This window comes from Cololabis saira, chromosome 24, assembly GCF_033807715.1.
Source record: "Cololabis saira isolate AMF1-May2022 chromosome 24, fColSai1.1, whole genome shotgun sequence".
Taxonomy (NCBI): domain Eukaryota; kingdom Metazoa; phylum Chordata; class Actinopteri; order Beloniformes; family Belonidae; genus Cololabis; species Cololabis saira.
The window spans coordinates 9,035,536-9,059,555 of record NC_084610.1 but is presented as its reverse complement, the minus strand read 5'-3'; the positions used below and the strand labels follow the sequence as shown (position 1 = coordinate 9,059,555).

General features: G+C 39.5%; 4 protein-coding genes across 4 annotated transcripts; 2 read left to right on the top strand and 2 right to left on the bottom strand.

The window, feature by feature from the left end:
- The first annotated feature begins 1,388 nt into the window (after nt 1-1,388).
- Nucleotides 1,389-3,332, top strand: LOC133425334 (gamma-crystallin M3-like). The gene is made up of 3 exons (XM_061716126.1): nt 1,389-1,515; nt 1,638-1,880; nt 2,860-3,332. The coding sequence occupies exons 1-3, from the start codon at nt 1,504-1,506 to the stop codon at nt 3,130-3,132; spliced, it is 528 nt and encodes a 175-aa protein (XP_061572110.1). The 5' UTR covers nt 1,389-1,503; the 3' UTR covers nt 3,133-3,332.
- Nucleotides 3,333-5,613: 2,281 nt separating this feature from the next.
- On the top strand, nt 5,614-6,547 carry LOC133425336 (gamma-crystallin M2-like). The gene is made up of 3 exons (XM_061716128.1): nt 5,614-5,765; nt 5,907-6,149; nt 6,225-6,547. Exons 1-3 carry the CDS (start codon nt 5,757-5,759, stop codon nt 6,492-6,494), a joined length of 522 nt encoding a protein of 173 aa, XP_061572112.1. The 5' UTR covers nt 5,614-5,756; the 3' UTR covers nt 6,495-6,547.
- Nucleotides 6,548-6,728: 181 nt separating this feature from the next.
- Nucleotides 6,729-8,307, bottom strand: LOC133425333 (gamma-crystallin M2-like). Its single transcript, XM_061716125.1, has 3 exons — nt 8,160-8,307; nt 7,843-8,085; nt 6,729-7,049 (listed from the first exon to the last, which is right to left on the bottom strand). The coding sequence occupies exons 1-3, from the start codon at nt 8,166-8,168 to the stop codon at nt 6,774-6,776; spliced, it is 528 nt and encodes a 175-aa protein (XP_061572109.1). The 5' UTR covers nt 8,169-8,307; the 3' UTR covers nt 6,729-6,773.
- A 7,004-nt stretch (nt 8,308-15,311) lies between these two features.
- LOC133424822 (protein boule-like) lies at nt 15,312-23,209 on the bottom strand. The gene is made up of 9 exons (XM_061715347.1): nt 23,183-23,209; nt 22,091-22,240; nt 21,855-21,946; nt 21,682-21,736; nt 21,508-21,580; nt 21,221-21,381; nt 17,383-17,457; nt 17,061-17,177; nt 15,312-15,452 (listed from the first exon to the last, which is right to left on the bottom strand). The coding sequence occupies exons 1-9, from the start codon at nt 23,207-23,209 to the stop codon at nt 15,312-15,314; spliced, it is 891 nt and encodes a 296-aa protein (XP_061571331.1).
- Between the last annotated feature and the right edge of the window lie 811 nt (nt 23,210-24,020).

Below are 24,020 nucleotides of genomic sequence, written 5' to 3'. Positions count from 1 at the left end.
AAAAACAAAATACGCCGTACCCTACGCCGTAGGCTGCGTCTATTTAACGCGGACCTAATGCCGCGTTCCATTTATCCTCGGAAGTGGGGATTTCCCAGTCCCCAGTCGGAATTTTCAACTGGAACGCCCCTCGAAGTGGGGTTTCCCACTGGGAAAGTGGGAGAGTCTTCACCGCCCCCGAGTTACCATTCCAAGATGGCTGCCATTCCCAGTTCCCACTTCCGATTTCTGAGGTAAATGGAACGCGGCATAAACTCCGGAGCCGGCAGAAAGAAATCTCTAAATTTCGGAGCAAATTTCTTAACAGGCGTAGCTACAACTGTTAGATTTCATCTATTAAACCAACATCTTCCTAAATGATTTATTTCTGCCGGCGTGATTCTCAACAGAGCAGCGTCCCAGAGAGAGTTTCTCTCCCGGGGCTGACGCAGCAGCCTGACCCGGCGGACACGTCTCTTCTCGGGCTGTGAGCTGAGGTTGCTCCCCGGGGGCGGCGGCTCTTCTCATCTCCGAAAACATCGGGTCAAATTTCTTAACAGGCGTTATTTGGATAAACTGAGCCCCGGTTGCGGATCTTAAGGTTACCTTTATACCTGAAAAAATATTAAAACTTAATAAAGTGCAATATTAACAGCGCTACAGCTGAAATTAAAACAGCTTTTGGCTCTCTGCTTCCTGATCAGGTTAGGGATGAAAACGAGGGGGAGTAGGAGAAATGGGACAGGCACCTGGGCCAAGTGCCCTAGATCTCAAGTGCCCTAAAATCTCCCCCTTCTTTTTTAGGGGTTAGGGAAGAAAAGAAGTGCGAGTGGAGAAAAGAAGGGCGAGTGAAGGAGAATTGGGATTGGCCCTTAGAATGCACTTTTTCCTTGTTGTTAAGCGGAGGTCAACCGGAAGTGGCTCTTTGTTGAAATGGTTACCATGGTTACCTCGGGTACAGCGCCACCTAGCGTCACGGAGTCAGCCATGCTCTGGTTACAGTGGTTTATTCAATCTGATTCAGTCTGATCTCAGAACAGCATGTGTGATCAGATAAGTTGATCCAATCTTCTGCATGTCATTATCTGATCAGATCTCCAACCACCTTGAATCGCTGCATGTGCACGTACTGATAGTTGAGATATACATGTGATGAAAATTACAGGCCTCTCTTATCTTTTTAAGTGGCAGAACCTAAACAACTGGTGTCTGACTAAATACCTTTTTGCCCCATATGCCTCTACGATAGTTAATATTTAGCATCTAGCGCCATCCAACAAACTAAAGTGTTCCACAATGAAGACAATAAATGTGCAATAAATCCATTGTGCTTCGTTTGGCATGAAATCTGCCTCACTACAGTTTAATCGAGGTGCTCGTCACGTTCACAGCGTTGATGTATAGAGTAGTAGAGACTTCCATGCTGAGCTGACACAGTTTTTTTTAATACAATTGAGAGGCAGATGTTTTGATGTCACATGATGCATAAAAGGCAGAGCGCCAGTGAGAAGAACAACAGGAATCATGAGCGGAAAGGTAACGTTGGATCTGTGCTGCCGTCGGTGCAGGCCACTAACTCAATAATGATTTTATACTGCATATTCAACACAGTGAGATTTGTGTCACTCTGATGACCCAATCTGCGTCTTTCTGTCCAGATTATCTTCTTCGAGGACAGAAACTTCCAGGGCCACTCTTACGAGTGCAGCAGCGACTGCTCGGAGATCTCGTCCCACCTGAGCCGATGCAGCTCCTGCAGGGTGGAGACCGGCTGCTTCATGGTGTATGAGCAGCCTCACTACACGGGCCAGCAGTACCTGCTGACCCGGGGAGAGTACCCCGAGTACCAGAACACCATCGGCTTCAGAGACTGCATTCAGTCCTGCCGCCTCGTCCCCGTGGTAATTATGAGTGTGATCTGGCAGAAAAGTTCAACGTTAATGACATTTACATGTTTCAAGAGAAAAATTACTGTGGAAAGTGAACATTTTATCCTTTTTGTTAAAGATTTCAGTTCTTGATTGTATCTGAACTTCTCCAAATTCTCCAAACTTAGACAGCTTGTTGAAATAAAACTACAACTATTATGGATTTGGAATGTTTCAGTTGCAAATATGACATAAAATGATCTTAAGTCAAGTAGGAAAGAGGATATTTTGGTCAAACTACCGTATTTTCTGGACTATAAGCCGCACCTGCATACAAGCCGCATCCGCTCCATTTTTAAAAAAATAATTTAAAAAAGATATACAAGCCGCATCCGCTCTATTTAAAAAAAAAAAAAAGATATGCAAGCCGCAGATATTTATGTTGTTAGATTAGATATTTACTACATGTACAGAACGATTTTTAACTGTAAGTGATGTACATGTTTGTACCTAAATAGATCCTTTCCTAACAGTGTCTTTTAACACGGCAGCAACTTTGCTGATAAAACGGGACAGAACCAAGAGAAAATAAAATAAATAAGTATTTATTTATCTATTTATCTGTTTGAAATCTGCTTCTACCTACTTCTATCTGCTAAAGAAGAAGTAGCGTATTCTTCTTTGCATTTATTTTGTCTTAGTTTTGATTCTAATTCCGGTTAGAGCGCCCGAGCGGTGGAAGAAAAATCCACAGAACAGCTGCACCTTTGTATAAGCTGCATGGTTCAAAACCTATGAAAAAAGTAGCGGCTTATAGTCCAGAAAATACTGTAATAATAATTTGATATGTCTTAAAGCTTAGTGATATCTCAATTACCTTTCTGATGAGTTTAGTCCTCAGGAAAGGTTCCTAATCCTCATTGATCTATAAGTAGACAGCTTGTATAAGCATCACATTAACTGGACATGACTTTGCCTGACTCATTTCCTGTTTTATTCTGCGCTTCAACAGCACAAGGGGCCATTTAAGATGAGAATCTATGAGAATGCCAACTTCGAAGGTCAAATGCACGAGCTGACGGACGACTGCGACTCCATCCAGGACAGCTTCCACATGTCGGACATGCAGTCCTGTAACGTGATGGACGGCTACTGGCTGATGTTTGAGCAGCCCAACTACAAGGGCAGGATGTTTTATCTGCGGCCAGGAGAATACAGAAACGTTAGAGAAGTCGGCAGCAATGACATGAAATTCAAATCATTCAAACGCATCACAGAGTCTTAATCATCTGGTGATTGATATTCTGCAGATTTGTTTTGTTAATTATAATACAATGTCCAAACGGGACAAATTAGGCCTCTTGTCTTAACTCTGAAACTGTGACATGTACATTGTTTGCGTGTTGTTTCAGCATGATCTTATAACTGATTGTGAATTTGTGTCTTTTAATTAGTGATGTGCACAATAAATTGACTGGTAGCAAACTGGCGGGAGTCATTTTTAAAATTTTTGACAGAAGAGGTACAAGTGGGCCAAAATGTGTGAAATGCATGAATGAAAAATAAGATTTTCTGAAAAATACAAATAAAAGGGCAAACCTGCCATTAAATCTCATTAGAGAAAATATAACTCTCACATTAATATACCGTACTTTATATGAGCTCTGGATCAAATCCTTGTGGGTTGATGGCCAGACAAAACTGCAGAATGCTGCCTTTAAGTGGTAAAGGTTTGCATGTACATGATAAAGCCTCTGCCAGGGAGCAAGGCTCCAGATTTACACCATCCCCATCACCTTATCCTTCTTTGACAGTACACGATACCTGTATAAAAATCATGCTGCACAATCAAACATGCTTACCTGGGGGAAAAAAAAAGTCCTGGTAGACTGTGTACAGATGTAAAGTTGAAAATGTGTTTACTGAACCCTCTACAGCAGTGTCCCCCAACTTGGGGTCCGGGCCCCCCTGGGGGGGGGGGGGGCGCCAGAGATCTCTGGGGGGGTCGCGAAACTTTGTCTGCTTTGAGGATATGCAGTTGCAAAAATTATATTATATATATTTGCGCATGTTAAATAAATAAAAAAAATCATTATAACACACCTAATGGAATAATGTAGTCCAAGTCTGTTTATATAATAATAAACCCACTTAGTATTTTAAAATGACCAAAATATATTTCTAAATTATTTAGCAGGATACAAACTTAAAAACGTATTATTATATCATTATTCAACATTTAATCATACTACTACTCCGACAGGTTGTTAAAGGACTTTTTTTTTTTATTTTTGCTCTCATATTAAGAGACATTTTTCAGAAATTATTTTATGTCCTTGCAATTATTTTTTGTGCGTATTTTATACATTGGTGACACAAAATGAAGGCGAGAAAAACAAAGTCATCTGTATACAGGGTAAACCAAAGAGAAATGTATAAAAAAAAAACACAATTAATGTTATTTTTTTCAATTAAAGATTTGTAACGAATCACTTTAGTCTTTTGCTGCTAGTACGTACGGGTCGGGGGGCCTGGGTGGTCTTAGACACAAGTAGGGGGGGGCTCCAAGGAAAAAAGGTCGGGAACCACTGCTCTACAGGATGATGACAGGATATGAATGTACGAAAGACAATCAATATTTTGCAGAACACAATAAGTTTATTGATCTTTTTAATAAAAACATATATTCTTATGAATGATGACTATCATATCATTGGAATTAGCCCGAGGTAGATGAGACCAAGTGTTCCTGCACGTTCCACTGTTATCATGAGGATGAGGGTGCAGTGGTCACTGTGTCTGGATAGGCATACAACCAATCAGAGGTATGAGGAAAGTGACGAAGCCGAGCCAAGTATCAGAGTACTTTCAACAAAACACGTCCAGCATCAGATGACTGTGGATGATTTTGCAGTTAAGTGTCATCAACGGTTCTGCAGGCATCTTGGTTACTAAAATGTGACTGTTGCACGCTCTTGTAAATCATCACACAAAGCCAGGCCCGTCTCCACGGCCAGTGATTGGCTCGGTACGTTTAGCACCGGTGGAAATGGCTGTGTCTGGGAGGGGTACCAGACCCATTTCACAAGATAGTACTTATGAATGAGCATGGCTCATCAATCTCCTTACCGACCGTTTTAAGTGGAAATTGAAATAAGGCCATGTTACCATCACATAAAGGTGCTGATGTTGCTTCGAGTTAAGCTTCTCTTCTGCATTAAATGAGCCCAGACTGTGCTGAAACTTATTCTAGAGCCCGTTCAGTACAGTTACCATCACAATATGGGGGGATTGCAATCAAACAAAAGCCAAACTGGATAAAGTGCAGGCTATCCGAAACAAGTTGTTGACACGCTGACACGAAAACAAAAACACCGTGGCAGTTGTTAGTCTTATAAAAGCCGTCTGCTGCTGGGAACTGAGGCAGTGGTCCATGTGGGTTTTGTACAGTAGCATCAAGTCCAAGCTTTTACAGCAGCTTTTACAACATTAAAGTCAAAATGAAATAAAGCTGTGGGTATAGCGTCATAACTGCAGACGCATTGTAGACTCGAATGTAACAATGATCTGTCCTTAATTGCTTTAAAATGTGTTCTATTGTACAAAATATGGTGTTGGAAAAATAAACTTGAACTTTTCCTAAGGTGTATTTGTGTGTATTTATATTTTTACTGTAAATTTCATGAGCGTTCCCTCGTCAGACCGACGCAACAGGCAACTGCCGCTCAAAGGAAATAGCTGATTTGCATTGTGGAGAACACAAAACAAAAAAAAAAGGTTTTCGGCGAGAAAAAGCTGACGAGCCCGCTCATTGTTCCGAGTCACAATGACACAGGTCATGGGTGGGTTATAAAGGCAGCTTGGAGCCCACGGCTGCCCGCTGCAGCGTTACAAAAGCAAGCCGACACAATGGGGAAGGTAAGGCCGCCTGTTTTCGCCGGTTTCTCTTTTGTGCTTTAGCTGTGTGGAGTATTCAAGCAAAATCCAGTGAAGTCGGACTCTTATTTTCTTCCTTTTTGGTACATTGATCCAATTATTCTTGATTGATTTTTCTTTCAGATCATTTTCTACGAGGACAAGAACTTCCAGGGCCGCTCCTATGAGTGCAGCAGCGAGTGCTCGGACCTGCACTCCCACTTCAGCCGCTGCAACTCCATCAGAGTGGACACCGGGGACTGGATGGTCTACGAGAGACCCAACTACTCCGGCTACCAGTACTTCCTGAGGAAGGGAGACTACTCAGACTACCAGCGCTGGATGGGATTCAACGACTGTGTGCGATCCTGCCGTATGATCCCCATGGTAAGGTTAAAACCTTTAGCATAAACGCGTCACCGCTCTAGAGGTGGATCAATCACGGCCTCCTCTTCTGTGCAGCACCAAGGCTCTCACAAGATGACCATCTACGAGCGCCCGGAGTTCGGAGGACAGAAGATGGAGCTGACCGACGACTGCCCGTCCCTCTACGAACGCTTCCATCAGAACGACATCTACTCCTCCAACGTGACGGACGGCTGCTGGATCTTCTACGAGCACCCCCACTTCAGGGGCCGCCAGTACCTGATGAGCCCCGGGGAATACCGCCGGTTCCACGAGTGGGGCAGCATGAGTCCCAGGGTGGGATCCATCAAACGTATCACCATGTGAGAAAAGCTGTACGTTAACTAATCCATGAAATCAATAAATACAATTTAAAACAAGTGCATGGTGAAGTGTTTTCTTTTTTTTCTCTCTTTTGTCATTGCTTGAGGGCGAAGATTTACCCAGAAGATGCAATAAATACCTCTCTTTGCTTACAGGAAAGGGGCTTGAGCCCAAACGACAAGATGGAAACGGGTCATTTTCGAGCCCCTTCGGATACAAACACAAGCAAACACGCAGTTTTAAGACCAACGTCTTTATTGAAAACAGGCAGAGGAATGAGGTTTAGTTAAAATCGGTGATCCGCCTGAGGGAGCCGATCCTGGGACTGGCGCCGCCCCAGTCGCTGTAGCGGCGGTACTCGCCGGGCCGCAGGTAGTAGGTCCTGCCCTTGTAGTTGGGCTGGTCGTACAGCAGCCAGTGGCCGTCCATCACGTTGCAGGAGTTGACGTCGGGCGAGCGGAAGCGCTCCTGGACGTTGGGGCAATCGTCGCTGATCTCTTGCATCTGGCCGCCCAGGTCCTGACGCTCGTACAGTTTGATCTTGTAGTTCCCCCGGTACTGCGGAGACAGTTTACAGTCACTTTCTACTCTTCCTGCCATCGCTTCAACCTTTTTTACATTATTCTCAGTCAGAGGTGTCAAGTAATGAAGTACAAATACTTTGTTCCCTTACTTAAGTAGAAATTTTGGTTATCTATACTTCACTGGAGTAATTATTTCTCAGACGACTTTTTACTTTTACTCCTTACATTTTCACACAATGATCTGTACTTTTTACTCCTTACATTTTAAAAACAGCCTCGTTACTCTATTTCATTTCGGCCTTTAAAAAAAAACTATCCAGTTAAATTGCTCCATCCGGATAGAGTGAATTTGGTTGCGGTTGTTTCAGATGTTCTTGTCCAGTTTTGTTCTTACATCCGTTCCCTCAGATTCCTGCAACTAAACTTGGATGTACATTCCAATAAAGGTTAGGATAAATGATAACATGCCTCTGAAGTTTGACTTTTTGCACCATTACAATACTTATAGGCAACTAGGCATCATATCTGCTGCTCTCTGAAACACATGTTAATGCTCAATAGTACACATATATGGTTCTTTAATATATTTGCATTATACTAAGATGCATTCATTTTCAATGGCTTTTGTCCTTAATGGCTTTTTCCCCCTTACATTACTTTTACTTTTATACTTTAAGTAGTTTTGAAGCCAGTACTTTTATACTTCTACTTGAGTAAAAAACTTGAGTTGATACTTCAACTTCTACAGGAGTATTTTTAAACTCTAGCATCTATACTTCTACCTGAATGAATGTGAATACTGAAGACACCTCTGTTCTCAGTCTTACCATGGGAATCATGCGGCAGGAGCGAATGCAGTCGTTGATGCCGATCTGGCGCTGGTTGTCGGAGTACTCGCCCCTGCGCAGGAAGTACTGGTGGCCCAGATAGTGGGGCCTCTCGTAGATCATGAAGCAGCCGCTCTCCACCCTGACGGAGTTGCAGCGGTTGAAGTACGGGTGGAGGTCGGCACAGTCGCTCATGCACTCATGGTGCCGACCCTGGAAATTCCTGTCCTCATAGAAAATGATCTGCAAAAAGTTTGTCGCAGAGTTAAAACCTCCATCTCCGGCTTTACGGTTTTATTTCTCATTAAAGAACTTACCTTTCCCATTGTTATATTTGTGGCGGCCCGACTGACACTCAGAACGCTCTCCGCGCTGCTGCCCTTTTATATAAAGTAGCTGTGTGATGGCACAGCATAAAGTATTGTCATCCAAATAGGTTTTATAATACAAATCTGGTTATGTATAGCGATGTAAGCCAGCGCGATGACTTATTGTTGTCAGGTGTTCACGTTCAATCTCAATTGATTAAAACACAACGGTGGGCCGGTGGCCCAGGGGTCACCTCGCACATTATCAGCCAAACAAAACAACTGCAGCTTGTTTGTTTTTTTTGCATATGTGTTATTCAAAGATTCCTAACACTATACGAGCACAAATCAGTCACGTTACCAACAACATCAAGATAATGGAGATTAAAGGGTCTTTTTAGGCGAGGGTCTTCTGGCAAATGTTGCAGATTGACTAACGTTTTTTACACATTTTTATTTCTATAATAAATTGGCTGCTAGTTTAAATCAACCATCGTCCGAAAGACTGACACATTGAAGTGAAACACATCTGTGACAATTAGTGATGCACCGAAATGAAAATTTGTGGCCGAAACTGAAACTAATAATAAACACTTGGCCGAATACCGAACAATACCGAACATGGTTCTTCAGCAGTTTTTCATTTATTTTGCCAATTTTTTCACCATTGCATAAATCAAATAATTTTGATTTAGGCTTTTCAAAGAAAAAAATCTTTTACAAAATTACAAGGTAGAAAATATTTATTGAACATAAAAAAATTTAATTTTTCAAATTTCCCAGCATTATGTTGTTTTGGTTCCACCTCCTGGTGAATGTTAGGTAAAATTCTTATGGGGTTAGTTTTTGGTTGGCCAACGATTTATGTAGTGCGCAACGTTACGGGACGGAGCGTCCAGTCTATTTCCTTATTTTACAACGCTGTTATTAATTGTTCGGTTTTTTCCCCACTTATTCCACCAAACACTGAAAGTGTTTTTTTGCCATTTTCGGCCGAACAATTTCGGTTACCGAACAATCGGTGCATCACTAGTGACAATTATTAGTGTTTAATTGGTCCAATACATTCAGTATTTGATTAAAAGTTCCAGGATCAAGCATATTGTGAGGATGCTCGCTTCAATTTGAAGCTCTGCAGATTTAGATTCTACATTTGGTTTGATTGCATTCAAATATTACTCGAGGAAAAAGGCCACAATACCTCAGAGGTGCAAGAATACTTGAAATGTGTTTCTATGGAGACCTAAAAGCCCAGAGTACCGCCTTTTATCACTACAATCACAACCTAAACTGTTCTGTAAGTGAGCAAAGATGTGATCCCAGAGCTGCTAAAGGCAAATGCCTTCATGGTTACCGTGGTTGGAATAAAAAAAATAAATCTCATGTACCCAGAAATGCATCCATAATAAACTTTGTGCTGAAATCAGTTGGATATCATGTTCAGCTCCTTAAAATGCTAATTCCATCAAATCAAAGTGATGCAGTCATTTTTAGAATCATGTTTATGATATCCATGAACTATTAGCTGCTGTGGAGGCCCATAAATGCTAAAAATGACTCGTTCAGCAGCTTGAAAACTGTCATTTATATTGAAAATGTTCAATTGGACAAGACTTGACTTGTTTTTGTTTGCCGTGTTCTGCTTTTGGACACAAATCAGCGTAACAGTTGGGATATTTATTTGTGTTTTTTTTGTTTTACAGCACAGGCTGATTATGTGGAGGAAACTTTTGCTTGATGTTGTTGATTAAAAATGGGAAATTAGATTAATCACAATGTTGGCAGCGAGCTGAGAAAAACATGCGACTGCTTTTATAAATCTCAGTGTAAGGTCACAAGATTTGACCTTTTGTTATTGTAATGAACTGTGTGGTGCTGCTGCTGGAGCCGGGTCTTTATTCCATTCATACGGATGAAAACCCTGATTCATCACTGCCAGCGGTCTGCACTGAAACATCATTCACCCTGGACACAGCTACACCTGAACACGTAAAAACGTAAAAAGTTAGTGGTATGTTCAGTGAATTTACTGTAAATGAATGTGTAATTTTTGTTTGTCCATCTTTAAGTTTCCAGGATCTGTTTATGTGGGTCCAGCCATAGACATATATAAGAAGACGCCACATCAAGCGCTGTGCGATACGTCAACGCCGCCGCCATGTTGGATGAGGCAAGACTGCGCTGTAAACTAATACAAGTAAATTGACTTATTTTCATAAAGCGCCTTTCTACAAAGAAATGTACGCTTTACGTCTCATTTATTCATTCACACACGCACTAATATACTTGGGAAACAGTTAGGCACCAAATATAATATATTGAATTTTCTCAGATGGCAAAAATAAGAACTTTATTAATCCCGCATAGGAGTAATTCATGTTCTATCAGCTATACTATAGAGAACAAGGTAGTGCCGAAAAACAATATATATCCCCCCTCACAAAAATAAGAAAACTAGAGAAACATATTTTCTCATCAACAAAACATATTTTAAATTTTTCAAGTAACAAAATAACATATTTGAACCATTTTTCAGACAATAAAATAACATTTGAACCATTTTTCAGACAACAAATCATAATAAAGTTCTTATTTTTGTCATCTGAGAAAATTAAATATATTATATTTGGTGCCTAACTGTTTCCCAAGTATATTAGTGCGTGTGTGAATGAATAAATGAGACGTAAAACGTACAATTCTTTGTAGAAAGGTGCTTTATGAAAATAAGTCAATTTAGTTGTATTAGTTTACAGTGCAGTCTTGCCACATCCAATATGTGCGGCGACGTTGACGTACGGCTCAGCGCTCGATGTGGCGTCTACGTATAAAAGTGAGCGTCGTCGCCACCTACAGTGGTGGAGTCTGGTTTTGGTTGGTGCCCTGCTCTCTGGTCTTCCTTCAAATGGTATTTCAAGTTTACAATTACAACAGAATTCAGCTGCAGCCAGTCTTAAAATCACTGCACTGGCTCCCTGTACGTTTCAGGATTGATTTTACGGTTCTTTCATTAGTTTATAATTGTCTTAATGGTCTTTGGCCTTCTTATTTATCTAGGTTCCTAAAGTTAGAACAAAAACTTTTGGTGAGACCTCGTTCCACTACTATGGAGCTCTGCGGAACAGCCTACCAGAGAACCTGAGGGACTGTTGGCCTTTTTTAAAATGAGGCTCAAGAAGACCTTCCTTTTTAGTTTAGCTTATTACTGAATTTTATTTAATTTATTCAGGGTGTCTACAGGTTTGACCAAGTTAAATTTAAGACTTTTTAATACCATTTTCAAACAAAATTTAAGACCAAAGACAAGTCACACACTTTGAACCTAATGTGACAGTGTAACAATGTGAATGCACAAACACTTGAAACGTAAGCTCACCTATGTTACTTGAAGACTGATACAAAACTCTCACTCTCATGCACACGCACGCACGCACGCACGCACGCACGCACGCACGCACGCACGCACGCACGCACGCACGCACACACGCACACACACACACACACACACACACACACAATACAATACTCTCATTGCATTGTACCATTTGTAGCTAAATTTACATTTACCCATATTTGCTTGCCTTGTCTCGAGAATACGCCAACTAAGAAATCCAGCTCGGAGGTCGAGGTTGCCTGATATGGTTCCTGCCCAAACGCGATGCATAACCCACCGAAATAACGAAAACGAAAAACCAGCCCAAATCATACATTCTCTATGTTAAAACCGTAAATTATCAAATGCGTAATACATTTCAAGTCATAAGCAAATGAAGCTTCACAACACCACTAAATAGCCAAAAAAAGTTCAGGCTCCAAACAATTTACGATTTAATTGAGTAGATTAAAGCAAATAAAATATCAGTGAGTTTATTGTGTATGTTTCTACTTTTCTCTGCCGTAATAGCAGCTTTTTTGTCAATCATTTCTCCTAAATATTTTGTCAAAACGCAGCCCAAATTTAATCCCGGGGAAACCCGCTCAACCTGGCTGAGTCGTTGTCAAGCAAGCACATGTCTAACAACTGGTAAAACGGTTTATTTCTCCTCAAAACGATTAAATAAACTTTTCCTTTTCAAAGTGTAAGAAAACTTTTTTAATGACGACTGGATAAATTTCCTCTAAAATTAAGATTAAAAAATTAAGACCATTGGATGGAGATTTAAGACAAAATAGGAGCATGAGGCAGGATTGATGCAGGATTTATGAAAAAAATTCGTATACGTTTTAAGTTTTCTAGTAATAATGTCAGATGAAGCATTCCAAACCAAAAAGAATGAGCCCTCTAGTGTATCTCTCCGTTGCCTTGAACAGGCTGTGTGCTGCAAAATGTGCTGCAATTCTGGGGCCGAGTTTCCTGCGCTGTCCTGCGGATGTGACGTCACATGACGCTGCATGCGCCTTCTCCCCGTTCTCCCGTGCCGGCTTCACTGTTGGCTGCAGTACCCCCAACGGCCGTCGTGGCGAAGGGTGGCGCTAATGAGTCTCATTTCTTAAAAGGAGCCTCATGCTCCTTTAAGGCCTTATTTTAGGCAAATGGAATTTAAGACTTTTCAAGGACCCGTGGCCACCCAGACACCAGTCTTAAAATCACTGCACTGGCTCCCTGTGCGTTTCAGGATTGACTTTAAGGTTCTTTTATTAGTTTATAAGTGTCTTAATTGGTCTTCTTATGAACGACTCAGGGCCGCAGAGACTGTTGACATTTTTGAAAAAGAGGCTTAAGACCTTCCTTTTTAGTTTAGCTTATAACTGAATTTTATTTATTTTATTAGTGTGGTTTAGTTTATTGTTATTTAGTTATTTCTTATTATTTTAACTACTTATTTTTTTTATTATGTAATTATTCTTTTATATTAACTTTTTTTATTTTGTTCTTAGGTTCATTTTAATGTTGTTTTTACTTTTTTATATGTTAACTCCAGTGCTTTTTCCTCATGGGGATCTTCCACACCAGGGACTAAATAATCATTTGGTGAATCCATCTCCTTTGCGTGTCACGGTTTGTTTTGGTTCCTGTTTTATTTTGAAACCCGTGTCTTTGTGTTTCAGTTCCGTCTTGACTTCCCTGGTTCCCATCAGCCCTGATTGTCTACACCTGTGTCTCGTCAACCCTTCTGTATATCTGGTCTTGTCTTTCCCTTGCTCCTGTTTCCTCCCAACTTGTGTCCTGTCATGGTTTTGGATTCTTGCTATTGTGTTTTTTGTTAACCCTGCCCTTCAGCACTTTTGGTTTATTTTTGTCACTAAATCACATATTTTGGAACTCCTGCCTCCTGGGTCTCTCCTGCACTTGGGTCCTCATATACCAACTCGTGACAATACTATACATGTACATTTACCGAGTCAGCAAATCTGCTGCGTAATTATGCAAAACAAAGCCAGTGAACTGAGGGAAAAGTTTATTTCTACTTAACACAAACGTCCAAAACAATGTTTAACAACACAAGTGATGCTGTGGTGAGCAAGTTCTCCAGTTATACATTACACGTCTTAACAGCTTTAAATGATCACTCAATTACTTTAAATGAGCCAAATACTTGGTCCATTTGATGGTAAACAAGTGGCTTTGTGCTTAAATCCCAAAGGAGCGATAAACCAAATAAAAAGAAAAACAAGACAAATGACTATGTTTTTAAAAGCAAAAAAGCACAAACTAAATAAGCCTGAGAGTTGAATTGAAGCATTGGAGTTGAAATCTGTTACAATAAGAAATGAACAGGCTTGTTTACCAGATTATTTGGATAAAAAGCTGTTTGAACCATGAAACAGAAGCATCTCGACCACAAGCAAACTTTAAGAAAAGTAACAAACCAATCTACAGAAACCTCGCTTGCACTCAATTACGTGCTAATGCATCTTCAACAAATAAAGAAATATATAAAGCTTTAATCAAACAAGTAACTTGGATACTTGTGGAGCTCTTATCTATTCCTGAGATTTCAGATGGATCTCGACACATTTACAACATATATAACCTCAAAAGATCCAGCTTAGATCCTGTGAATTTCACATGCAAGATTCTGGTTATTAAGATTTATCAGTGCTATTCCTCATGTTTTACGAAATATCATCTAAATATGAACAAATACAAAACTGTTTAGAAAAAGATCCCTGAAATGTTAAACTGTTAATTATCCACACCACTTACATGGGTGGAATTATGCCATCACGCCACTAAATATGCACTCCATTATGCTCTTAACAGCACTGTTTATATGAAATATAAGAATTGATCTGGTGTGATATCTGTACTTTTTCAGCAACACGACCTTCCGACGGCGGCAGAAACTTTTCTGCACGCTGTCCCCTCAAGAAACGGGAGAAACATGAAACTCTAAGTAACTGCTCCAGAACCAATCAGAATGCTCCAGGACGGCGAAGGTCCATGACACTGATCCAGTCAAGCTGCGGCTGCTCATTCAAAGCATCCTGATACTGTGGGGAGTCACTTATCAGCTTTGTGAGCTTCGCACTCTTATCCTGGAACGTAAAAATCACCTGTGGAGCGTTTTTCTTATCCTTCTCATTGAACTGAATCATCAATCATCTTCAGCATGGCTCCCTAATGTTGCTTAGTGAGAGGAGCTCGCATGGTAACAAGTACAAAAACATGTTGTAATAAGTTGTGTGACTTTGGCTAAGATATTCCTGCAGTACTACAAGTAAAACCTTTTTTTCTTTTTAAAACAGTGATGAAAAAAAGCTTAATTCCAGCCAACACTGAACTTCAAAGTAGACGTTTAAAGCTTTAGCTCCATGAGTACTTCAACAAGCCCTCCGTCAGGTTTCTAAATGACCCTTTTTCTTTGCTTTTTAAGAAGTAAAAAACGTTTGATGGAGCGCCTTCCCCCTTCAGAATAACTTTAATATTTGAAGATACAGCCAACAAGGCCCGGTGATGACAAGACGACGCACTTACAGTTTGATAAAATGGATAATTGCATGTCAATTAAGAAAAGAAAATTAATGATGAGGATCCTCAGTGAGATAATTTGCAGTGTAAGATAAAAGTAAGCGCATCAAACTCAACATCAGTCATCACTGACTGAGAGAGCTTATCTGCATTATTTTATACGGTTCTGAGATCCAGCTGAAATCATTTAGTTTATTGATTGAAATGACGTGACGGTGCAGGTTTCCCTGCAGAAGCTGTCAGTGTTTACCCTACATGGGAGGCTGGGAAGTGTGAAATACTGCGGTCTCTGGTGAGCCTGTTGGTTCTGGCACATAGTAGTAGTCCTTGTGGTGCATGTAGGGGTGGTACTTTGGCTTCAGATGGACAGGCAGGGGTGGAAACGTCAGGCTCTGCAAAGAGAAGGGGGATCCAATGATGAAGAGAGACAAATCCAATAAACAAGAAAGAAGAGACAGTTTGAGTTCAGGGCCGATATCGACAGTGCGGTCAACCCGAGAATCACAAAATATCACGTGAAGGGCTGGCACAGAGGGTTTGCATCTCAAGTTTTCCAACCAACGTGGCTTTTAGAAAACCAAGGAGAGAATTAGAGGACCTTTTACTGCAAAAGGGATTATATAAAAAAAGGAGCTGGCAGAGCCTGGCCATTGCGATGAAGCCAGATCTGACCACAAGAGGTGCAGCATCATGCAGCAGAAAGAAGACAGATCTCATCGGAATAAGTGTGCAATGTATTGGTGTATTTGGTAACTATTGGTCAGCTGACAAGCTCAAACATTCAGGGCCAAGATGGTTACGTGTGTCTGTGGTCATATTCACCGGCTCTACAAACTAGAAGTGGGCAGAAAATGAGGATTAGCTGAAAACAAACAGCCTCCTAAACACTTATAAAGCCACCAGTACTGCATTAGTCAGTCAGATGTGGACTGTTGTAATGAATTAAAATGCAGAAGTCAGGCCTTTGTCTATGGAGGATTTTTTGTGCCAAAATTAAATAAGTAAATACATCATTAATTAATTAAAATGGGAATGAAATATCTCATTAATTAATTAAACGTGTCATTAATTAATTAAAATTAGAATTAAATATGTCATTAATTAATTAAAATACAATTCATTTTAAGTAAAAAAATATATTTATTATTTCAGCATTTAATTAATTAATGACACATTTAATTAATTATTTTGTGTTGCTGCATGTGAATCATGAAATGTAAAACTGTCAGTTTAAATGTGTCATTAATTAATTAAATGCTGAAATAATAAATATATTTTTTTACTTAAAATGAATTGTATTTTAATTAATTAATGACATATTTAATTCTAATTCTAATTAATTAATGACACATTTAATTAATTAATGATATATTTCATTCCCATTTTAATTAATTAATGATGTATTTATTTATTTAATTTTGGCACAAAAAATCCCCTATTTGTAGCGTTTGTCTAGTATTGGTCCTACAAAAGATCAATGTTCCTATAGATATAAAACATCCTTTAAATTACTTTAACAGCTACAAATTGTGCACTTTTATCATTTGAACAAGGTTGTTGCTGGATACAGATATTTACGTTGCATAAAACCCACAAAACTCCAACAAACTACCTAACTGTAGAATAAAAAATTATAATTGAGTTGATGAAAACTTGATGAGAACTGCAATCAAATCTCCTCAAATTTCATAGGAAAGTTGATATGAAGGTTCTCGACAAAATGTGTTCCTATGATGCAATCTAAGGTGGAAAACAAAATGATGGACTACTACAGCCACATATTTTAGAGATGTGATGTCTCGTGCTCACGTATACCTTTCTCACGCAGGTTGAGGCTCCGTTACACATGTGCGATGAATTGAATCATCATGAATTTGAATCATCTGTTAAACCAGCTTCTGTTTTTGTGGCACAGAGCTGAAAAGATACACTCAGCTTGCAAAGTCCAGCAAAGTTAAAGACTTTCCCCAGAGGAATCTGAATCCCTGAATAATCTGTACCTCTGGCGTGGTCTCCTCCATGACAGGCACGGGATGCTGGAAATAACCTCCATCCGCAGGCTGGTACAGATATTCTGACTGCTGCGAGTACCCGACTGCACTGGAGGACATCGGCATCTGGACAGCCAATGTTGGAAGGGGGTCAGCAGGCGAGAAAAATCCAAAATCAAACTAAATGATACTGTTTTGTCACCTACCTGAAGGACATTCCACTGACTATTGCTTGCAGCATTCTAGTAGGACGAAAGAAAAAGAGTGGTTTACTGAACTCCCTCCCCTAAGTGCTGATTAACTGGTGAGCTGCTGAGGAAACGTGACTGACCTGGTAGTAGTGATACGCTGGTTGCTGGTGCTGAACAGGCTGATTGGACTGAGGACACATCAGCTGGGATCCAGGCTACGGAAAATGATAATTCAGTGTTCAGTTTCAATTTTCTTGTTCAACCAAGTGAGTTATTCGACAGTTTAGTAGTTTTTCTTCCTTTTTTTTAATGTGTTATAAATGTATCATAACACATTATAATATAATAGAAACAGGATTGAAAACAAGCAGTTTCTAAAGAAGTCATGGACTTCCTTACGCTAAATAATCTTGATATAAATCAGTCTGCACTGCAAAAACTCAAAATCTTAACAAGAATATTTGTCTTATTTCTAGTTAAAATGTCTCATTTTTAGTAAAAAAAAATGTCATTACACTTAAAACAAGACTCATCACTGGAAAAAACAACAATTTTCACCTGTTTCAAGTAGATTTTCACTTAAAATAAGTAGAAAAATCTGCCAGTGGAACAAGATTTTTTTTACTTGTAATGAGAAGATAAATCTTGTCCTGCTGGCAGATTTTTCCTGGTAAGATTTTGAGTTTTTGCAGTGTGGTTTCAAAAAGGGCCACTGCATTGAAACTGCTCTTCTCTCTGTGAGAGAAGCCCTAAGATCAGTGAGAGCAGTGGGCCAATCCTGTGTGCTTATCCTTCTTGACCTACGTGCTGCCTTCGATACAGTCAACCACAACATGCTGCTATCAATACTCTCAAACCTTGGCCTCCCAGGATCAGAGCATTCTTGGTTCTGTTCCCACCTTACCGGACGTTCCTCATTAGAGTCATGGCAGGGGAACCTGTACTCTCCACAGGGGTTCCCCAAGGCTTGGTACATGGGCCCCTTCTCTTTGCCATACACACCACCATTCTGGAGCAGATTATTTATTCACACAGCTTTTCATATCACTCCTACCGGATGGCCCCAGAATCTCTGCACGAATCTCAGCATACTTCTACATCACCTCCCTGCCCTCAGGATGACCACACCCCCTTTCAGGTGAAAAACACTGTCAAACTACTGGCAGAAAGTTGGAAAGAAGAGTGGTATCAGGCCTTAAAGCCAGATCTGTGTTCATTTTGGTCATCGCCTCATCACAAGTAATTCAAAAAAGTCACCGGTAATCAGTGATGCCGGTAACGCGTTACTCTAATCTGATTGCATTTTTCTGTAACGAGTAAACTAACGCGTTACTATTTCCAAACCAGTAATCAGATTAAAGTTATTTATCCAAGTCACGGTGCGTTATTTTTTGTCATTAATAGTAAAAAATATATATTTACTTTCTTCTTGCGTCTCTATCTCCGAACCGTAGTTGGGAGAGCTCCGGGGAAAGTGAAGGAAAAGGGACGAAGGAAAAATACTGTCCGTGCGACACCACACATTTATTAAATCCTCGCAAAGAGCAAAACAAAACTTAATACTAACAGTGGACACTGAAAGTAACTGAAAACTTGTAACGGTCTTCCACGCGCACAGACACAAAAACACAGCCACCGCCTTAAATGGACAGGGCTGGGTGGTAACAGAAGTCAGAACTATGTGACAAGTCAGGTTGCGACAGCCAGCCGACACAAACAATAATGGAGGAGGGGGGAGAGAGTTGCGCTTTTTCGAGCTGGAAATACAGACACTAATTTGACTTTTTGTCAGCTAAAGATGTTATATTAAAGTTCGCTGTACACTATGGGCCCGATTTACTAAGATCCTAAATAAAGAGTACTAAATTGCGTGTGCACTGAAAAAGTTTGCGCGTGCTGTTTGCGTGTGGTTTGCGGGTGATCAACTAAGATTGCGTGCGCAATTGATAACAGGTGCAAACAGCAGTATTTAAATGAGGTGTTGCGTGTCTTAAGGTTTGCGAGCCCAAACTCTGCGCCATGGAGAGTCTGGATGGAATGCACAGTCACAAGTCACAAGCGCAAAATGAAATTTGACGAGTTGGAGTTAGAGATATTAGTGGAAGAGGCAAATAAACACATTCATGAACTACAGCAAAGACATTTAAACATTACCAAAAGACGCAATATCGGAGAAAATCTGCGATAGAATAAATGCAGTTGGTAACACAAAAAACGGAAAAACGTCTGGTTTTTCATATTTCAATTTTAGGCACAGATCAAAAATACGAAATAGAAAAACGGGCCACAGGACCGAATTTGATTTTAATATTGAATTGGTCGGGTTTGCGTGACCCGGCGGTGCTCGGCATGATCTGAGGAGAAAAAGACATCAGACACAGAGCTGGAGAGCGCTTTGATTCAATCTATTTATGAGTTAAGTTTTTATTCAGATGTCCACAGTATATTGCAAATATTATATATTATATAGCAAACACTGACAGTAAATGTGTGACAGACGGGACCATCATATGGCCGTCGATTTAACGCAGAAGCATAATTCAGGCGAAGCTGCAGTCTCTGCGCTGATCCTGACACAGCGGGTCGGAGCGGATTTGGTCATGATGTTTAACCTGTGTTTTGTGATTAATAAGCACGGGTTTTAATTAAATGTAATTTACGATGGATGATTTCACATTCAATAAGATAAGTAATCAATAAAATACAAAGTTTTGGCACAAAGGCTTGACCTGCTTGTGGGCGAGTGGAGGGGGGCACATTAATAAATAATAAAATACATTTTAATAAAACTTGTGCAACCATTTTTAAAATAGCATGCAGCAGAATAAAGACTCTCTCTCTGCGTATTCTTTGATTTTGGATGTCGCCTCCTTGCCACAATAACAGCAGCAGCAGATTAGCACCTTCCTTTCGAACGTATTAAATACAGACGCAATCACAATACGCGCAATTACTTTCAGGTTTGGTAAATCTCATTGCGCGTGGTAAATGGAGCAATTTGCATCTTCCCCTCCCAGTATTTACGCCCCATATTGATTATTCATCAGGGCAAAAGTACTAAATGGATTGCGTGTGCAATTTAGCGCATTTCAGAGACGCAATCCTCTTTGCACGCTGTTAGTAGATCAGCTGGCACTTTGGTTTGCGGGTGCTGTCAAGTTTGCACAGGTTTTAACACACGCAAACCTTTAGTAAATCGGGCCCTATGTGCTGGTGGCAGCAAAATTCTATCTAGTTACAAAAACACGACGTTTTAGTTTTTTTATTTTAGTTTTATTATTTTATTTAGATACATGGTACATTGTTTTTGTGTACATTACTGTTAAAAATGCACTTCTAATAAAGTGAGTGTTGGCAAAACCGGTTGTCATTTTTATGTTGAGGCGGCGGGGGCGGCAGCTCCTGAATGTAACTAATAAAGTAACTTGTAATCTAACTTAGTTACTTTTAAAATCAAGTAATCTGTAAAGTAACTAAGTTACTTTTTAAAGGAGTAATCAGTAATCACTAATCAGATTACTTTTTTTAAAGTAACTGTGGCAACACTGCCGGTAATGATGTTAAACATCATAGTAGTCAAAAGCCAGGAGAATGTACATTCCTCCTTCACAATAAAGGATTTTTTCCCCCCATTTCTTTTATGGCTGGTAATGATGGTTTAGCAGGAACATGGTATACTTGTTTACCTAAAAGTCATTATGATTTCAGCACCAAATAGATACAAAGCAACACTGTAGGCCTTTTTAACACCTTTATACTAGTAAACACTCAAAAGTTGTACTAACCGCTCATCAAATGTGGTAGTTATTTTCATAAAAAGGGAAGGGACATCACACAAGGGCAAAGTCCTTGAATCTGTTTTATATAATCTATATTGCTGCTTTTTTCTTTACTTCATGCTGTTAATTCTTAAGCACATTATTAAAGATTCAACTGCAGAACAAAAAGTGTTAAATGAGTACAACTATCAGCACTCACAGACCAGCGATGGGCCGGGGCGTTCACGCTGGGGTAGCTGAAGTAGGCCACTCCGTTATGGTAGGTGTAGGGGTAGCCTGTGGAGGTGGTCAGGTGCAAACCCCCATGGGACATCTGATGAGACATGACGGGCTCAGGGGAGAGCATGGGAAAATCTTTGCCTGGAAATAGAAGGAAACCATTCATCACAAAAATGTGACATTTACTCATTTCAAAATCATCAGAAAAGCAGGTTTTCTTTTGGGAAATTGGAAAATCTTGGTCTCCAGCTCTTATTTTTGACTCACGTCTTGAAGTTTGGTGCTTTCGGACAGCCTGGCCAATGCAGAGCTTCTTGTCTTTGAAAAAGATTCCATTAACCTTCAATAAATAATTTGAAGCAAAAGTTATTACAAGACCAGATGTCATGCATTTCATATGTACTTCAGCTACAACATGCCTTAACGACGTTTTCCACTCACATTATTTAGGATTTTCAGCACATCTTCTTGCGTTTCAAATGTAACAAACCCGTATCTGTCCAAGAGAGTCAAACTTCAGCAGGCTAACAGTAAACCTGTGAATAAAGCTTAAAATCTGATGGGTAAAGCTATTGAAATATCTGTGTATGAGAGAAAGGATGCAAATAGCTCACCCCTTTGACATTCCTGAGCGATCTATGACAATTTTAACCTCCTTCACTTCACCGTGTTGTGAGAAGACAGTTCGCAGGTCATTTTCATTGACCTTAAAACACACACATACAAACTAAAGGTAACTGCAGACTACCGATAACATTTTAACACACTTCACTTCTTTTCCCCACTTCTCTGTGACGGTGTGTACGGCCAAAATTCAGAAAAAAAAATGGTGCAAATTTGCAGATCTCACCTTGAAGTCGATTCCCCCGACAAAAATCCGGTTAGGGATAATTGTGCTGGGGGCGTGGGGGATCAGAACATGGGCCTGGCTTTCTGCAGGAAACACATCAAAAGGTGGCGAGGAGCGGCTGAGGTTGAAAGATGAAGGGCACGCCATGAACTTGGGGGAAAAAAAACAAAGAAAATTACAACGAATTATGGTTTAACCCTGTCGCAGTGGGAAACATTGCTGGACAGCGATTTTATTTCCCACAAAAAAAAAAAAAAAAAAAAAAAAAAGCAGAGTTATGGAATTTCTCACTGGTAAAGCTTAAATCCATTTTGACTCATGCAAGAAGTTTAAATATTTGTGTGGGTATGGATGTGATGACACTGAAGTCTTACTCCAGACCAGATCAAAAGCCCTTCAGCAGCACCAATCATTCCCAACATGTACTCATATAATTTTACATCTTTTGTTTGACTGGCAAGCAAACCACAATGCTGAGAAAGGGAAAAAAAACACAAAAAAACACCAAAAAAACTAAAAAAAACGCTTGATCTATGCCATTTTTCCTATAAGCAGCACCAATGAATGCTTTGAGCTGATTGAAGTCCAGCAAACAGATAATCAGAGGCTTTGAAGTGAAACTAAGTTTATACACTTGCAGCCAATAAATGAAAACATCAAAGGCAGCGGTCACGTGACCAGTTATCAACACGTGGTCAAATAAGTTTTTTAGTTTAGTTTTTTTTAATTTAAGTTTTTTAATCGACATTTTTGCACCTTTTTAGTTTATGAAAGCCCGATGAAGCAAATTAGTAGTATTGCAAATATTTAATGACCAAAAAGCATCTAAACTACAATAAATCACAGCTTTGTTCAAGTTTTAGCACCTTTTAACAAAGTAGCCGCTTAAACTAGTAAAACTTTAGTTAAAAAACGATCAAACGGATAACATGAACAACTCCCTCGGTTATATCAATCACATCACTGATATAAGGAGTTAACAGCCGTTTTAGTCAAATAAAAGCGTTTTTTGTTTGTTATTTTTGCTTAAAGGACGATGCTAAGCGGCTAAGTGATTAGCACTGTGTTATCCAGGTAAAGTGTTTCACTCACCTCCCTGTTCTGGTTCTCCACGTCCATGCTGGCGGGTGTCGGGTTCGTTTCTGAACTGATGTAGCGGTTTATCTGTATAATTATGAGTAACGGGTCAGTAACGGCTGATTCATGTCAACGGGCTGGACCTGGAGGTGAGTTCAAAGGAGCCGCCTCACGTCAATCAGGTTCACCATAATAACACTGTTATACTGTTACTGTTATTACTATTACTATTAATACTATTACTATTATTACTATTACTATTATTACTGTTACTACTGTTACTGTTATTACTATTACTATTAATACTATTACTATTATTACTGTTACTACTGTTACTATTACTATTAATACTACTACTAATATTACTACCATTAATATTACTATTACTACTACTATTACTATTATTACTATTACTATTAATACTGTTACTATTATTACTGTTACTACTGTTACTATTAATACTATTACTAGTATTACTATTACTACTACTATTACTATTAATACTACTACTAATATTACTACCATTAATATTACTGTTACTACTACTATTACTATTACTACTACTACTACTACTACTACTATTACTACTACTATTACTACTATTACTATTACTACTACTACTATTACTACTATTACTATTACTATTACAATTACTACTACTATTACTAGTAAAATAAAAAAACAACAAAAAGTAGTAGTAGTAGTTTCTGTAATGTAATTACAAAAACAAAAATGTTATACATTCTGGGTTCATTACAAATTGAAGATCATGGCTTACAGTTTAAGAAAACTCAAATATCCTATCTAAAAAAAATTGAATATTCTGGGAATCTTAATCTTAAACTGTAAGCAT

What these genes read in the sequence shown, in the direction of transcription:
- LOC133425333 (XM_061716125.1), bottom strand. An exon ending in CCTGCCGCATGATTCCCATG is followed by an intron (nt 7,050 to 7,842) that starts GTAAGACTGAGA and finishes CTGTCTCCGCAG; the next exon opens with TACCGGGGGAACTACAAGAT.
- LOC133425334 (XM_061716126.1), top strand. An exon ending in CCTGCCGCCTCGTCCCCGTG is followed by an intron (nt 1,881 to 2,859) that starts GTAATTATGAGT and finishes GCGCTTCAACAG; the next exon opens with CACAAGGGGCCATTTAAGAT.
- LOC133425336 (XM_061716128.1), top strand. An exon ending in CCTGCCGTATGATCCCCATG is followed by an intron (nt 6,150 to 6,224) that starts GTAAGGTTAAAA and finishes TCTTCTGTGCAG; the next exon opens with CACCAAGGCTCTCACAAGAT.
- LOC133424822 (XM_061715347.1), bottom strand. Translation starts at nt 23,209, where the DNA reads ATGGACGTGGAGAACCAGAACAGGGAG. An exon ending in TGGAGAACCAGAACAGGGAG is followed by an intron (nt 22,241 to 23,182) that starts GTGAGTGAAACA and finishes TTTTCCCCCAAG; the next exon opens with TTCATGGCGTGCCCTTCATC. An exon ending in TGGAGGAGACCACGCCAGAG is followed by an intron (nt 15,453 to 17,060) that starts GTACAGATTATT and finishes TTCTCTTTGCAG; the next exon opens with AGCCTGACGTTTCCACCCCT.